A 16,468-nucleotide genomic window follows, 5' to 3' on the forward strand; every position below is an offset into this window, starting at 1 on the left:
CCACTGAGCCAAACCGGTTTTGGCGGTAGTGTGTGTCTTTTAAGGAATTTGTCCATTTCATTTTTTACCAAATTTGTAGACATAGTTGTCCATGTTATTTCTGAATTATCCTTTTAACCCGGGATGAATAGTGATTTATTTGTTTCTGTTATTAATAATTTGCCTTCTCTGTTTTTCTTTGTTAGCCTGGCTAGAAGTTTGTCAAATTTATTGAAATTTTTTCTAAAAAATTATCTTTTGGTTTTATTGATTTTCTTTAATGTTTTCCTGTTTTCAATTTCATTGAGTTCTATTGAAACTTTTATGATTCCATTTCTACTGCTTGCATTAAGCTTATATTTCACTTTCCCCCATTTAGTTTCCTTAGGCGGTACACTTTAAGTTGTCCCAGAGGCTCCTTACACTGTCCTTATTTTTTTGGAATTTTTTTTTCTTTTTGTTGTTCTGATTGGGTGTTTTTTGCTTCCTTATATTCCAAATCACTGTTTTAATTATTCACTTCATCTACTCTACTGTTGATTTCCTGTAACTTATTCTTCATTTCAGTTCATATATCTGTCATTTGTGATTGATTCTTTCTTATGGTTTGCATGTCCTTTTTTATGCTGTTGAAGTTCTTTCTAAGTTCATATACACTTTCCCTAAGATCATTGAGCATCCTTCTAACCAGTGTTTTGAACTCTGCATCTAGTAGATTGCTTGCCTCCATTTTGTTTAGTACTTTTTCTGGAGTTTTGTTCTGTCCTTTCATTTTGGACATGTTTCTTTGTGTCCTTATTTTAGCAGTCCTGTGTTTGTTTCTATGTATTAGGTAGAGCTGCTATGTCTCCTGAGCTTGGTAGAGTGGCTTAATTTAGTAGGTGTCCTATAGGGTCCAGGGACACAACCTCCTGGTTCACCCGAGCTGGGCCTCCAGGTGCAAACCCATTGTGGGCTGTGTACATTGTCCTGTTGTAGTTGAACCTTTATTGCTGTTGGTACATCAATGAGAGAGATTTACCCCCAGGCTGATCGGTTTCAAGGACTGGCTACAACCATTGTGGATGATCAGCTGTGCAGGGCTCTGGTGCTTGCTGAATCCATCCCTTGAGTGTGTCAATAGTGGGTGGTAGTTCAATGTGGTTTGAAGCTGCTTACTGGATGTACTGGCTCTGGGGCTACCTGGCATAGCTACATAGAGGTCTGCAGATGGTTGCTAGTTGTGCTGGTCTTGGAGGTGCCCAGGAGAGACCAAGCTATGAACCAAAGCTGGTTGCCACTAGTGCTGGGCCTAGGGCTGTGGTCGGCAAACTGTGGCTTACGAGCCACATGTGGCTCTTTGGCCCCTTGAGTGTGGCTCTTCCACAAAATACCACGTGCGGGTGCGATTGAAACTTTGTAGCCCATGTGCAGAAGTTGGTTTTTGGCCTGGGCGAGTCTATTTTGAAGAAGTACTATTGATATTTGACTTTGTTGACTAATGAGTTTGCCGACCACTGGCCTAGGCTACTTAACAAGAGGTACTGGGCACATGGAAGCCAGGTGCTGCTTGTTTGGGAAATTTTAAGAAAGTCTGAAGCATGAGCCAAGACAGGCCATTGGTATGGAAAAGCTCCTGGAAACAGCTTTGGTTGGCTCAGAAGTTGGGTAGGGCAGGATCTCAGGGAATCACCAGGATGGGGGGAATGATGACTGACAGCTCTGTGGGGTAGGTCTCAGAAAAAGTACCCACCTAATTATTATCTGTCACATGTGGATGGGACCAGCCCATTCTGCATTTCTGCCCTTCCTACTAGTTTCAATATGGCTTCTTCTTTAATTCCCTAGTTTAGGACTTCCATTTAGTTAGATTTCAGGTGGTTCTGAATGATGATTGTTCTGTATAGTTTAGTTGTAATTTTGATGTGGTTGTAAAAGGATGCTAGTACTGCATACCAATGCCACCATCTTGACTGGAAGTCAATGCTACTTTTTAAATTGTATATATATTAAGGATTGCCATGAAATTTACCCCTTTATCCTATATAATAAAAGCCTAATATGCTAAGTGTCTGGTTGACTGGTTGGCTATTCAACCAATAAAAGTGTAATATGCCAATGATATGCTAAAGCCGCTCAACCGCTCACTCTGATGTGCACTGATCACTAGGGGGCAGATGCTTCAACTGGTAGGTTAGCTTGCTGCTGGGGTCTGGCTGATTGGGACTGAGGGAGATGGGCCAGACATGCCCTGGAGCCCTCCTGTAGTCCCTCCCCGGCTGGCCAACCTCCCGTGTCTCTCCCTGGCCCCGATCATGCACTGGTGGGGTCCCTCGGTCTGGCCTGGGCCTCTTGCAATCTGGGATCCCTCAGGTGCCGGGGTCCAACCCCAGCAGGTCCAGGGGTTCCCAAAGGCGTAGACGGAGTCAGCGAAGAAGGAAGGACACGGAGACAGTGTTCAGTTGATCAGCAGCCGAGCCAGGATCTCCAGCCAAGTTCTGGTCTGGATCTCCAGAGAGGTTCTGCTTAGGATCTCCAGCCAGGTTCTGTGTCCATGTTCTCTTGCTAGGTTCTCCAGCCAGGTTCTGTAGCCATGTTCCCTCGCTAGGTTCTCCAGCCAGGTTCTATCCAGGTTCTCCTGCCAAGTTCTGTTGCCAGGTTCTGTCCAGGTTCTGTTGCCATGTTCTCTCGCTAGGTTTTCCAGCCAGGTTCTATCGACACGTTCTGTCCAGGTTCTCCTACCAGGTTCTCTCGCTAGGTTCTGTCTCTTAAGTTCTGAGGCCAGTTTCTGTCCAGGATCTTTTGCCATGTTCTGTCTCTAGGTTCTTCTCTAGGTTCTGTGCCTCTTGGTTCTGTCTTCTAAGTTCTGTCTCTTGCTGTCTTGTTACATCTATATATATACCAGTTGATTCAATCCTATCAATCTCTATTACAAAGGTTAGGGCGTTTCTTATCTCCATTCCAGGGAGTAAAGATTATGTAGCTTAAGCATGATTGTTCGTAGTTAAAGTGATTAATTACCCGCCTGGCACTTAGTTGAGGGGTTTTATTCCCTCCCTAACTTCAGGGGAAAATCCCTACCTGGGGAAACAACCTTTCTCAGAGAGGAGACCTTGGTTAAAACAAATAGTGCCAAGAAGGTGAGCAAACATTTTAAGAACAGTATGCCATATATGTCAGGTCCTTTGAAACAGCAAGGATGGACCGGCTCCTGGCACTCAGGGGCTGTTGGAGAGCCAGTTTTGGCCATATCCCAAAGGCCAGGTTGAGGGACCCCACTAATGCACGAATTCTTGCACCTTGCCTCTAGTCCTAATATATAAAAAGCCAGGGACCGTCATGACTGAAACAACTGGACAGACAACCGAACAGCAGCTGCATGGGCGACCAGACCGGCAGGGGGTTAGTGAGGGACGACCAAATGACTGAACAGCAGGCCACGTGGGGCGACCAGGCCGGCAGGGGGGAGGCAATTGGGTGTGACCAGGCCTGCAAGGGGGGAAGTTAGGGGCGAGCAGGCTGGCAGGCAGAGGTGGTTAGGGTTGATCAGGCTGGCAGGAGGGGGGCAGTTAGGGGTTATCAGGCAGGCAGGCAGGTGAGCAGTTAGGAGCCAGCAGTCCTGGATTGTGAGAGGGATGTCTGACTGCCAGTTTAGGCCGTCAGACATCCCCAAGGGGTCCCAGATTTGAGAGGGTGCAGGCTGGGCTGAGAGGGACCCCCGCCCCTTGCACAAATTTTGTGCACCGGGCCTCTAGACATTATATAATGCCCTTCCTATCTCTGACAATTATACTTGTTCTGAAGTCTGCTTAGTCCGAAATTATTATAGCGCCTACAGCTTTCCTTTGATTAATGTTGGCATGGTATATCTTTTTTCATCCCTTCACTTTTAACCTATCTGTGTTTCTGTATTTAAAGTGACTTGCTTATTAACAGCATATAGTTGGATGTTGTCGTTTTTCTCTGTCAAAGTTTATGTTTTAATCAGTATATTTAGACCATTCACATTTAAAGTGATTATTCATGTTGTTGAATTAATACCTATAATTTTATAACTGTTTCCTATTCATTGTATTTGTTTCTATTTGTTTTTCCCTTTTTTAGTTTTTGTTTTAATTGAGCATTTTATGATTCCACTTCCTCATCTTTCAGTATATCAATTATACTTCATTTAAAACATTTTTATTGCTTTCCCTAGAGTTTGCAACAAATATTTACAAGTAGCGATATCCATTTTAAATATAGTGTACTGCTTCATGGTTAGTGCATGTCTCTTATAATAGGATGTAACAAATCTGTCCCTCCTGTCCTTTATAACACTACTACCAGTCATTTCACTTATTCATATGTTGTAATCACATAGTTAGATCAGTTTATAATAGGAAAAAAATTATTGTACCTACATTAATTTCTAAGTCTTTTTTTCTTTATGTAGATATGAGTCTGGTTTTGATGATTTCTTTGTCTTTTCAGACTTTTGCATGCCTTATAATTTTTTTGAAAGCAAGATGTGATGTATCAGGTAATAGGAACTAAGGCAAATAAGTGACTAATTTGAGGTTTTATGTTACATTTGGCTAGCAAATGGGTCGTGGTTAATATTTGTTCCAACTGTCAGAGGCAGAGGCTTCAAAGTCTTCCAGTGTTCTTGTTGTCTCTCCTACTTTTTAAAATTTTTATTCTCTGGGAACTCTTTCTTAAATCTGGCCTTGCAGCCTTTTCAACAGCCTTGTAATCCAGTTATTTACTGGAACCCTGTTGGTGTAGCAGTAAGGTGCTGGGAGGGAAAGCATTCTATAATGTTATGATTAAATCTCAGTCTTTTAGTGGAACTGTGTCCCTGGACTGTACATTTTAGAATGATTTTATAACTGTATCCCTTTACCATGCATCATTTGGATGATACTGAAAGGCTAGAAAGGTCTTAATTTTGGAAACTGCCCTTCCCCTAGGTCAGATAAGCCTGGGTAAAGTGTTTACCCTGGAGAGTAGGCCTTTGTTATGGAGAATGCTCTGGTTGTTTCAAAGGTTTTGTTTTTTCATCCTCATGCCAGAAACTCAGGGGATTTTTCTTAGCACTTCGCCAAGAATAACTGGTGAGGTTCCTGGGGATAAAACTGACAAAAGGTTCTCACTGTCATATAAGTCAATAGTCAGTCTCCAGCAATTCATCAAATTTACCATTTAAGAGTTTCTTTGGTTTATGGATCTAGTTACTTCTGGTTCAGGCAGCTGATATTATATGTGATTCTCCAAATTTGCATTCAATACAGATTTGGGGGTGGCAGTTTGCCCTGTGACCTGGATTTTCTGCTAGGTACATGACGAGTCATTGATTTTTATTTTATTTTTTATTTATTTATTTATTTTTTTTAATTAAATCTTTATTGTTCAGATTATTACATTTGTTCCTTTTTTTTCCCCCCCATAACTCCCCTCCTCCCAGTTCCCGCCCCACCCTCCGCCCTCACTCCCCACCCACTGTCCTCATCCATAGGTGCACGATTTTTGTCCAGTCTCTTCCCACATCTCCCACACCCCTTCCCCCCCCAGGAATAGTCAGTCCATTCCCTTTCTATGTCCCTGATTCTATTATAATCAACAGTTCATTCTGATCATCAGATTATTTATTCACTTGATTCTTAGATTCACTTGTTGATAGATGCATATTTGTTGTTCATAATTTGTATCTTTACCTTTTTCTTCCTCTTCCTCTTCTTAAAGGATACCTTTCAGCATTTCATATAATCCTGGTTTGGTGGTGATGAACTCCTTTAGCTTTTCCTTATCTGTGAAGCTCTTTATCTGACCTTCCGTTCTGAATGATAGCTTTGCTGGATAAAGTAATCTTGGTTGTAGGTTCTTGGTATTCATCACTTTGAATATTTCTTGCCATTCCCTTCTGGCCTGCAAAGTTTCTGTTGAGAAATCAGCTGACAGTCGTATGGGTATTCCCTTGTAGGTAACTGAGTTTCTTTCTCTTGCTGTTTTTAAGATTCTCTCTTTATCTTTTGCTCTTGGCATTTTAATTATGATGTGTCTTGGTGTGGTCCTCTTTGGATTCCTTTTGTTTGGGGTTCTCCGCGCTTCTTGGACCTGTAAGTCCCTTTCTTTCACCAGGTGGGGGAAGTTTTCTGTCATTATTTCTTCAAATAGGTTTTCAATATCTTGCTCTCTCTCATCTTCTGGCACCCCTATAATTCTGATGTTGGTACGCTTGAAGCTGTCCCAGAGGCTCCTTACACTATCCTCGCATTTTTGGATTCTTTTTTCATTTTGCTTTTCCAGTTGGATGTTTTTTGCTTCCTCGCATTTCAAATCATTGACTTGATTCTTGCGCTCCTCTGGTCTGCTGTCGGGCGTCTGTATAATATTCGTTATTTCAGTCCGTGTGTGCTTAATTTCTAGTTGGTTCCCCAATATAAGATCGAGGGTCTTATTAGTTTTCGTGTAGATCTCATTAAGTTTATCGGCAGCTTCTAAACAGTTCTTGAGAGACCTTAAAAGTGTGGTTCTGAACTCTATTTCTTCCATTGACAATTTTGTCCTGTTTCTTTGTCTCCGCATTTTGTTATGCTTCCTTGGTGCACCCCCTAGTGGTCTTTGTTCACAGTCTTATAGATAAATCTTGATTGTTGTAGCTAATTCCAGGGAGGATTTGACCTCCAGGCCAAGTGGCTATGAGAATCAGCTATGAGTGTCAGCAGTGAGAGAACTTCTGTCCTCTAGGGAGGTGCTAATCTAGCCTTTGCCTGAGGCTATCCGGCAAATGCCTCTGTGCAGGGCTTGGGCGGGGCGGGTCGCACAGGATCAACAGGGTGGGCCGGAGAGAGCAGTTATGGCGGCTCTCAGTCCTGTCCCCAGGGGCTCTGCCTCTCTGAGTCCCAGCACCCGCTGCAAAGCTCGGAGAGAAAGCTGCACTCGCTCTGACCGAAGCCAGACAGTCCCGCTTCTCCCGTTTGAGTCTGGGTCCCTAAAGACTCGCCCGGATCTGGTGCTCAGAGTCTGCGACTCCCTCCCGATTGAAAACAACAACCGCGCCCTCCGCCGCCAGCCCGCTCCGCGCACTCCGCACCTCAGAATTTGACTTCAGCACTGCGCCTCCTCTGAGTGTCCGTATGCATTTCTCTTTCCTCCTAGTTGTAGGACTTCCACTCAGCCAGCGTTACTGTGGTTCTGGGTGATGTCCCTTCCGTTTTTTGGTTTCACTTTTGAAGTAGTTGTTCAAAGCAGCAAACTCCGGCGTTAACCTATGCCGCCATCTTGGTTCTCCGAGTCATTGATTTTTAGTTTGTTGACTTTTTCTTTCCATGAGGATGACAGCGATGACTTCCAAAGTATTTGCATGTCAGGGCTGAAACCAAAAGGCTAGTGTACTTTTAAAATCTCCATGTTTAGTTTTTTTCCTTTTAAAAAATATTCTTTTTGTTTTAAAATTAGATCTTGTTGTAATATGATCTTATAGCCAGAACATGTAACTGTTCATTTTTTTTGTATTATTTATTTCACTTAATTCAAGGCCAAATAATTGATATAAATATATTTTTCTAGTTTATAAAACATATCGTGTGTGTGTGTGTGTGTGTGTGTGTGTGTGTAAATACTTTAGGAGTTAAGGATAGAATGTAAAGTGGTTTTTAATCACCATGAAAAATTTGTCCATTCGTGGTCTTAAATTTTACTTTGAAAATATAAATATTGTTAATTTTGCTTTCAATCTTGTTTGCATTTGTCTAATGTGACTTGCCCATCTTTTTCAGTTTAAAATTTTTAATGTCACTTTGTTTTTGTTGCATCTTTTCTAGTTAGATTCTATTTTGGCCATTGTACTTTAAGATGGTAATTTAATCTATTTAAAATGACATATATCTCCGTGCTTATAAATGTTTTGCACTTTTTATATCTTATGCTTCTTTGTTTTTTTCTGATTAAAAACAACAGAGTATATTTCCTTCACTATTTCTGTTGTTGTTGTTAATCCTCACCTGAGGATATTTTTCCATTGATTTTTAGAGAAAGTGGAAGGGAGGGGAGAGACAGAGAGAGACACATCGATTAGTTGCCTCCCCCACGCACCCCAAGCACTCCGACTGTGGCTAAGGATTGAGCCTGCAACTGAGATACCTATCCCTGACCAGAATCAAACATTGATCCTTCAGTCTGCAGGCTGACGCTCTATCCACTGAGACAAATCAGCTAGGGCTTCTTTACTTTTATTTTTTGTAAGATTTATAGTCTCATTTTTGGTGCTATTTGTTACCCTTAAGTTTTCTAATTAATTCTCAGATATATATTTCTCTAATTGATAGCATCAAATGTGAACCATAGCATTTGAATTTACTATGGTTTGAAATAAGTCATTTAACTGAATTTTTTAATTGCCCCATTCAATTAAAATTTTTAAATATAATCTGATGTTTTACATTAAAATTATTATGATTTTACTATTATATTCTCTCTTTCTAGAACAGTGCTTCTCAAATTCTTTGGATTCAAGATCCCTGTGTATACTTCCATATCACTGAGAGCCCTAAGGATTTAGCTTTTGTTCATGTGGGTTATAACCATTGATATTTACCACATAGAAATTAAAACTTTGAACACTTAAACATATTTATTTATTCATTAAAAATAGTAATGAACTCATTATCTGCTAACATAAATAACATATTTTATGAAAATGGCACATTTTATGAAAGTATGTTTTTCAAAATAAAATAAATTTTATTTAAAAGATAGCAATGTTTTACACTTTTACAAGTCTCTTTAGTAGCTAGTTCAGTGGAAGACAGATTTTACTGTCTGCTTCTGAATTCAATCTATTGTGTTATCATAGGCCATGTATTCTCTGGAAAATTCCACTTGACATTTGTCAGAGTGTGAGAGACAAGAAGGGTAAATATATATTTGTATTATTGTGAAAACAGTTTTGTTTTTAATCCTCATCCAAGGATATTTTCCATTGATTTTTTACAGAGAGTGGAAGAGAGAGGGAAAGACAGAGAGAAATATTGATATGAGAGAAACACATCGATTGGTTGCCTTCTGCACGAGCCTGGACCAGGGTAAGGGAGGAGCCTGCAACCAAGGTACATGCCCTTGACCAGAATTGAACCCAGGACCCTTCCGTTCACAGGTGGACGCTCTATCCACTGAACCATACCTGATAGGGCTGAAAACAGTTTTTATTTTGATGACACGTGAAAAGGTCTTGCACAGTCCCAGGAGATTGTCAATGTAAGAATGTGCGAGGTTATACAGCACCTATTAGAGTTTATTTGACCCAAATTGAGGACGTGCCCAGAAGCAAGCTCGTAACTAATTAATAAAATTCTCAGAGAATGGCAGTTTTGCAGCCTTCATTTATTTTTGTACATTTGAAATCAAAGGAGGAAGGAAGAGTGCATGATGTCCATTGTTGATAGATTAAGGAGACAGAGAAAGCAAGATGGGAAATCCATATGACTGAGTAAAATGTAAAATGGAGAGATATACTTCTTTTACATTGGTGGATATAAGATAGTTAACATTTAACATTTACAGTGAATGAGGGTGGTATACAGGCAACAAGACCATTTGCTCTCTTGAGTAGTTATACCTCTAAGCATACTTTTAAATGTACTTTTTAAGGTAGTTATACCTCTTAAGGATCTGAAAAGAGTATTATTCTGGTATTTCAAAGGTATGTTAACCTTTGAACACAGAAACAATAGACAGGGCTTGCTTAAGGCAAAGATAAACTTTTTAGCAAAGAAATTATATGTCTTGGGCATGACTATTCACCATGATTTGTCCAGTAGGAATTTATGTTCAGATCATCCTATGAGGTGGCTTTCCATAGAACCCCCCTCCCCCCTTTTTGATTGTTCACAGTTTTAAAATTTTTATAACCTTTTTTGTTTGATATTTGTATTAGTCACCATTTTCTGAGAGAGAGAGAGAGAGAGAGAGAGAGAGAGAGAGAGAGAGAGAGAGAGATTTGAAATATGTATTACAAGGAGTTGGCTCACATGATATGGAGGCTGGCAAATCCAAAATATTCAGTGTGGGTCAGTAAGCTGGAGACCCCAAGAGCTGATAGTGCATTTCCATCTGAAAGCAGTTGTGCTGGAGGATTTCTTCTTACCCAGGGAGGCTGGTCTTTTGGTTCTATTCATGCTTTCAGCTGATTGGATGAGGCCAACCCACATTAGGGAGGACAAACTGCTTATACAAAGTTTACCAACTTAAATGTTAGTCTTGTCCCCAAATACTCTCCTAGTTGACTTGTAAAATCAACCATTACTGCCGCAACCTGTTGCAGCAAGGGTTCAGGAATCTGGAGAAGGGGCTGCGACAAAAATGAAGAGACTAGACAAGAAATATAAATTTGGAAGACATTGGGGGAAGCCAGTGGAGAAGCTTCTAGTGGAGAAGCTCACTGAATCTCTGGACCCTCAGCTTTTTATTTACTGGAATACACATTTGCCCTTTAGCAAAGCAAACACATATCAATGGTAAGGTTTGGTAAACAATAAAGGATTATCAGGTTAGGGGAATTACCTTCAGCTGTTCAGCCAGCCACAGGTAATAATATGCAGATTTTCAGTCCTGCTGAATATCAAAGTCCCAAGGTCCATCAGCCTTCTGAAGGACTTCTTGCATAATTATGACCTGCTGGTCTTAGCCTCCAGCACATTACAATATCATATTAATTTCTGTAAAAAGTTTAACTTTTAAAAAATTCCTTGTCTTCTGTAGAGGGTTCAGGTGAAAGTCTTTTTGTAGTAGTTTTGATTGGCACAGGGTGAACTCTTTCACTTTTCTATATAAAAGTCTCTCTTAAGCTCAGTGTTTTCTTCTATTGCACCTTTGATTATTCTCTAAATAAGTAAATTCCATTTATTCTGGTCTCTTCACAAGAACACTATTTTACATGTGTTGGCTCTATCTTTCAAGTCTAAAATCTTCTAGCCCACCACAAGCCTCCTAGAAACCCAATATCTAGGGAGGTAAGATATCAATCAAAGGACTTGTATGCATGCATATAAGCATAACCAATGGACATAGATTAGGGGGATGAGGGCATGTGCTGGGGGGTTGAGGAGGGGTGGGAGTGGCCAGGGAGAGGTCAATGGGGGAAAAAGGAGACATATGTAATACTTTCAACAATAAATAATTTAAATTTAAAAATAAAAAAGAAACAAAATGTCTATTTTTACATCGTGTCTTTGTTTCTCAGGGACCAGAGCCCAGAGGACCAGAATCCAGAAGAGCAGGTTTTCTATGAGTTCATTTTTAGGCTCTTCAAGGAAAATAAGGTGGAGATTGCAACTGCAATAACGGAGCCATTTCCTTTTCTTATGGGCCTCCGAGACCGTGGCTTTATCCCTGAACAGAAGTATAATGTAAGTGAAGGGGCTTTCCTCCTGATAAACAGCCCCTCACTGTATTATTACAAAATTTGAGATGCGATGGACAGGCTAAGGGGCTCCCTGTGAGTGTGGACCTTCATCATCTTATACTTTAGGAGATGACAGGAGAAGCAGCACCACAGAAAGCATTCCCTCTTCTGTGGTAAGTGTTGGTGGAGGGGCATGGGATGGAGATTTGGCAGGATTGGAATGGAATGCTCCATAGGTACAGAAAATCTTAGTTTTATTGAAGACAAGCCTTCTCTCTGTGAATTTTCTTTGCCCTTTGGCCAGGTCCAGAGCAGGGAAGAGTGGTTGTCTGGTTTCCTGGAAACTTCAGGCCAATGGAGGGCAGTGGGTATTGTCTAGACACCAAAATAGCCACTCATTACGTCAGGCCAACTCTTGAAGCATTCTGGCCAGACTCTTAGAGCCCCCACACAATATTCAATTTGAAACCACTTTTTTAAAAAATATATTTTATTGATTTTTTACAGAGAAGAAGGGAGAGAGATAGAGAGTTAGAAACATTGATGAGAGAGAAACATCGATCAGCTGCCTCCTGCACATCTCCTACTGGGGATGTGCCCGCAACCCAGGTACATGCCCTTGACCGGAATCAAACCTGGGACCTTTCAGTCCACAGGCCAATGCTCTATCCACTGAGCCAAACCGGTTTCGGCTGAAACCACTTTTATTCTTCAAAATAGCTCTCTCAAGCGTACACCAATGTTAGAGAATCGGGTTCACAAAAATAAGTGTATTTTTCTAGTGGGGAATATTTAAAGAGTCATCTAAATGTATGTGACATTCTAATATGTTCCAAGATAACAAGTAGTTTATTTATAATCTGAATGTTCTCTAACCTATAAATGCATATTTATAAAATTGTCCTTTCAATATTTTTAAGTGTTTTCTAGAAGTTTGTAGTAGTAATATGGTCTCCATGGAGAGAGTGGCATATGATGTTCTCAGTGAACTGGAGAAGAAATTTGACAATACAGTTCTGAATGCCTTGTTCAGCAAAGTTAACCTGAAGGCTTATCCTGATTTACGTGAGATTTTAAGAAGCTTCCAAAATGGTAATTATAATTTTCAATGAAATTTGGGGATTCAAGTCCATTTCATTCCCTCTAAATTACTGGAGTCCAGAATGTACTTGGATGTGCAACTGTGAGATGCATCCCCTGGTCACTGCCAGAGACCTATAATTGCCATTTATTTCCTCTTCTCAGTGCTTCATGGTATATTCCATGACCAAGCTATTGATGGTGAAGAAACAACAGAGATGCTCAACTGCCAACAAAGCTATGAACAAGGTAATTATGACTTGATAGAAACATGTTTTCTCATCTACTAAGAGGAAAGAAGATCACAGATCAGGAGACTGCATTCCTGAGGGGAGAGTATACCCTGGGGAAGGGATGCAGAAGGAGATGGGCAGCCAGAGCAGTGGTGTATTGTATGGATTCCCAATTAACCAACCAGACGTGGAATCCAATAATATTTCAGACAGAAGTAATAACTAAGAAGTTGGAACATACACTCAAGAGAGATCTTACTCTGACCAAAAGGCAGAATTAAGGGAAGAACTGACTGCAGTATTTGTGAGTTAGGAATTCAGTGGATCTTGGAAGGAGTAAGGGTTTGGTCCTTTGTAACATGTCCAAATAAGAAGGCTTTGGTGTGTCAAAAGAAGCTACTGTTGTAAATATGCCTAATAATATAGGAAAATAGAGGAAGAGAGTGAGTAATAATTGTGTGTAGAAGAGAAAGTAGTAGGAGTCGTGCTGTGTAGAAAAGAAGAGAGGAAAAAGGAAAGGAGTAAAAAGGGGAGAAGAGAATAAAGGGCAGTAAGAATTTTAACAATGATGGTAGTAACAACACTTAACTTTTATGGACCACTAGGTATAAGGTCAGCACTTCATATGGATCAACTCGTTTAATGCTCACATATGAATTATGTACAATTGTAACCAATAACCACCAATTCTAACTTTTTAATCACCTTTTCATTTGTATTATTACTAATAATTAATCATTAAATTATAATGCATAAGACATTAATACTGAAAATTATTAATGTCACTATAGCAAAGTCACTATAGCCCAGAGATATCTTTATATGTAGCATCTCTCTTAATCCTCATAACAATGCTATCATAGGGGGTTCATTATTTCTATTTTTCAGGAGAAGAAGTGAAATATGAGGGAGGATAGTTATGCTGTGTGCATGTCAGATAAATAGGAATTGGGCTATCTAGGACTCAAACCTTTCTCTCCACACTGGTTGAGAGCAAAGACTCTGAGACCCCACTGCCAGGCTTATATCTTGGCTGTACCATTTGCTTACTTGGGCAAGTTACTTAATTTTGGTGTTTGAATAGCCTCACCTGTAAATCTGTATCTGTATCTAAAATAATATTGTTGTAAGAATTAAATGACTTTATTTACACAAAGCACGTAGTCATTTTTGGCACAAAGTAGCCCAATAATTCATGGCACAAAGTAATTGCCCTGTGTTTACTACTGTTATTATAATATATACCTGACTGCAACAACTAGATATTTAGTCAGTGCTCTACACTTTGAGATTTCTTTTCCCAGACACCCACTGAAGAAAAAATTATTTTTTAGGCTAGAGTAGCAGTTAGTGAAACAGCTTTAAAGCCCAAGAAAAGGTCATTCTTAGGCCAAATGGTCTACAATAAATTTATTTATTCGTTAAATGTTTAGAAATAGTCAATGTAAGAAAAACCATAAGAATATAGTCAGCTTTGCCATTTAATATGTATTCTTTAATTTGGATGGACACCTCAGGTATTATACATTTTTAACTGTATTAATATATTTGTATAAACTTTGGATTTATTTTAATAATCATACTTATTATTTTGAATACAGACAAATTTCTAAGAGTATAAAGTGTACATTAAAAAGTACAAAATATAACAAAAGTATGCTTAGAGAGTCATCTACTACTAGGGTAGGGGAAAGGAGAATGGGGTGGTGGAGGGATTAGTAGTATATATTAGTAGAGTAAAAGAGGTTTAGAGAAAACAAACCTTTAATACTCCTAATGTGATCCAGCTGAAGCCCTACCTGGAGCTGGAATCTCCGAGTATCTCAGTGATGGACAGCAAATGAGTATAAAAGAAGAAGATTCATCTCATGACCTAAATACTTCAATACAAACCCAGGAAATGACAAATGAACCTGCCCAAGAATCTCAACAAATAGGTAAGGTTGACTCAGTCCAACATTCACCTGGATGACTCTGAGAGAATCTAGCACATATGGGGAGAGGGGAAGGGCTGTGTCATCTACCTTAATAAAAGAGAAAGATGCAGCCGAGACCGGTTTGGCTCAGTGGATAGAGCGTCAGCCTGCGGACTAAAAGGTCCCAGGTTCGATTCCGGTCAAGGGCATGTACCTGGGTTGTGGGCACATCCCCACTGGGGGATGTGCAGGAGGTGGCTGATCGATGTTTCTGACTCTCTATCTCTCTCCCTTCCTCTCTGTAAAAAATCAATAAAATATATAAAAAAAAAAAAAGAGAGAAAGATGCAAATTGACCATACCTTCACGATGCCCACAAGCCTATCAGGAGTAGTGGGTTAACAAAGATGATGGGTTAATTTGCATACACAGGCACCAATTGGCTGGGGCAGGGTGGGATGCTTGCATTGTTGCCATGGCGACAATGCAGACATCCCACCCTGCCCCAGTTGCTCCGGGCCTCTGGGCAGTGTGGGAAGGCGGAGGAACAAAGGCAGAAAGGTGGCTCTGGGCCCAAATGAAGGCAGAAAGGCAGCTGGGCTCTAGTGAAGGCAGTTCCAGCAGCCAGGGGAAGGAAGACCCGTTCTTGCACAAATCTTCGTGCATTGAGCCTCTAGTGTGGTTATAATTCAGAAAGGAGGTCCCAAGGAGCCTGAAATAGGGCAGAAGAGTAGTCCAGAGTCTAATGTAAGGAGATGTATTTACCAAAAAAAGGTCTCCAGTTTATATGGAAAAGGAGAGAGGAGGAAAAGCACAAAGAGACAGAAAAGGTAGGATGCTCAAATAGCATAGAGGGAGCTGGAAGGGAAAACTAGAGACAAAGGGGAAAGAGTTGGAAGCCTCCTTGGGGAAGAAAGAGGCAAAAACACATAGTGATAGGAGTGCCAAGGAGAGAGAAGCCCTCATAACTAAGGATGCACAAATAGTTTATCAGGCAGAGGCAGCAATGGGAGCCTGACTAGAACTAGAATTGTGAGAAATGGAGAAAAGTAGAATGAGCTGTAAAAAGACTGAAAAGAGGAAGAGTAAACATGGGAAAATGAACCTTCACTCCTATTTCACACCATTCACAAAAGATAATTCATGTTGGATCACAAATCTAAAAGTCAAGGCTAAAACTATGAAGCTTCTAGAACAGTGATGGCAAACCTCTGACACACGAACTCATCTTTTTGGTTGATTTTTCTTTGTTAAATGGCATTTAAATATATAAAATAAATATAAAAAATATGTCTTTGTTTTACTATGGTTGCAAATATCAAAAAATTTCTATATGTGACACGGCACCAGAGTTAAGTTAGGGTTTTTCAAAATGCTGGCACGCCGAGCTCAAAAGGTTCACCATCACTGTTCTAGAAGAAAACACAGGAGAGTATCTTTGCAACTTAACTAGGCAAAATTTTGTTATACAGGACACAAAAAACATGGGTTGTAAAATAAAAACTTGGTAAATTGGACTTCATCAAGACTAAAAACTTTTGCTATCCAAAGACATCATTAAGAAAAAGAAAGGCATGTTGAGAGAATGAGAGAAAATATGTACAATATACATACCTGACAAAAGGTTTTACCCGGAATATTTAAAAAACTCCTATGAACAAATAATAAAAAGACACACCACTAATTCAAAAAATAGACCAAAGACTTTAACAGACACTTTATGCAGAAGCTATAACATGACCAACAAGAGCATAAAGTGTACTATGTCATTAATCATTAGGTAAGTGCAAATTTAAAACCACAACAGACTACAATTTATTCACCAGAAATGTTAAAGTTAAATAGACTGAAAACACCACATGTTGGTGAGAATAAGAAGCAATTCAAACTATACTCAC

At 39.9% G+C, this 16,468-nt stretch overlaps 1 protein-coding gene across 1 annotated transcript in view; it reads left to right on the plus strand.

The window, feature by feature from the left end:
* The window catches only part of LOC132238322 (nuclear body protein SP140-like protein), a 70,742-nt gene that overhangs the window by 1,450 nt on the left and 52,824 nt on the right, over nucleotides 1-16,468 (plus strand). Inside the window, exons 2-5 of the mRNA XM_059703459.1 lie at nucleotides 11,180-11,345; nucleotides 12,262-12,433; nucleotides 12,587-12,670; nucleotides 14,442-14,591. Of these exons, the coding sequence (XP_059559442.1) occupies nucleotides 11,180-11,345; nucleotides 12,262-12,433; nucleotides 12,587-12,670; nucleotides 14,442-14,591 (572 nt within the window). The remainder of the gene's footprint in view (nucleotides 1-11,179; nucleotides 11,346-12,261; nucleotides 12,434-12,586; nucleotides 12,671-14,441; nucleotides 14,592-16,468) is intronic.

The sequence above is a fragment of the Myotis daubentonii genome, chromosome 7 (assembly GCF_963259705.1).
Source record: "Myotis daubentonii chromosome 7, mMyoDau2.1, whole genome shotgun sequence".
Classification (NCBI taxonomy): domain Eukaryota; kingdom Metazoa; phylum Chordata; class Mammalia; order Chiroptera; family Vespertilionidae; genus Myotis; species Myotis daubentonii.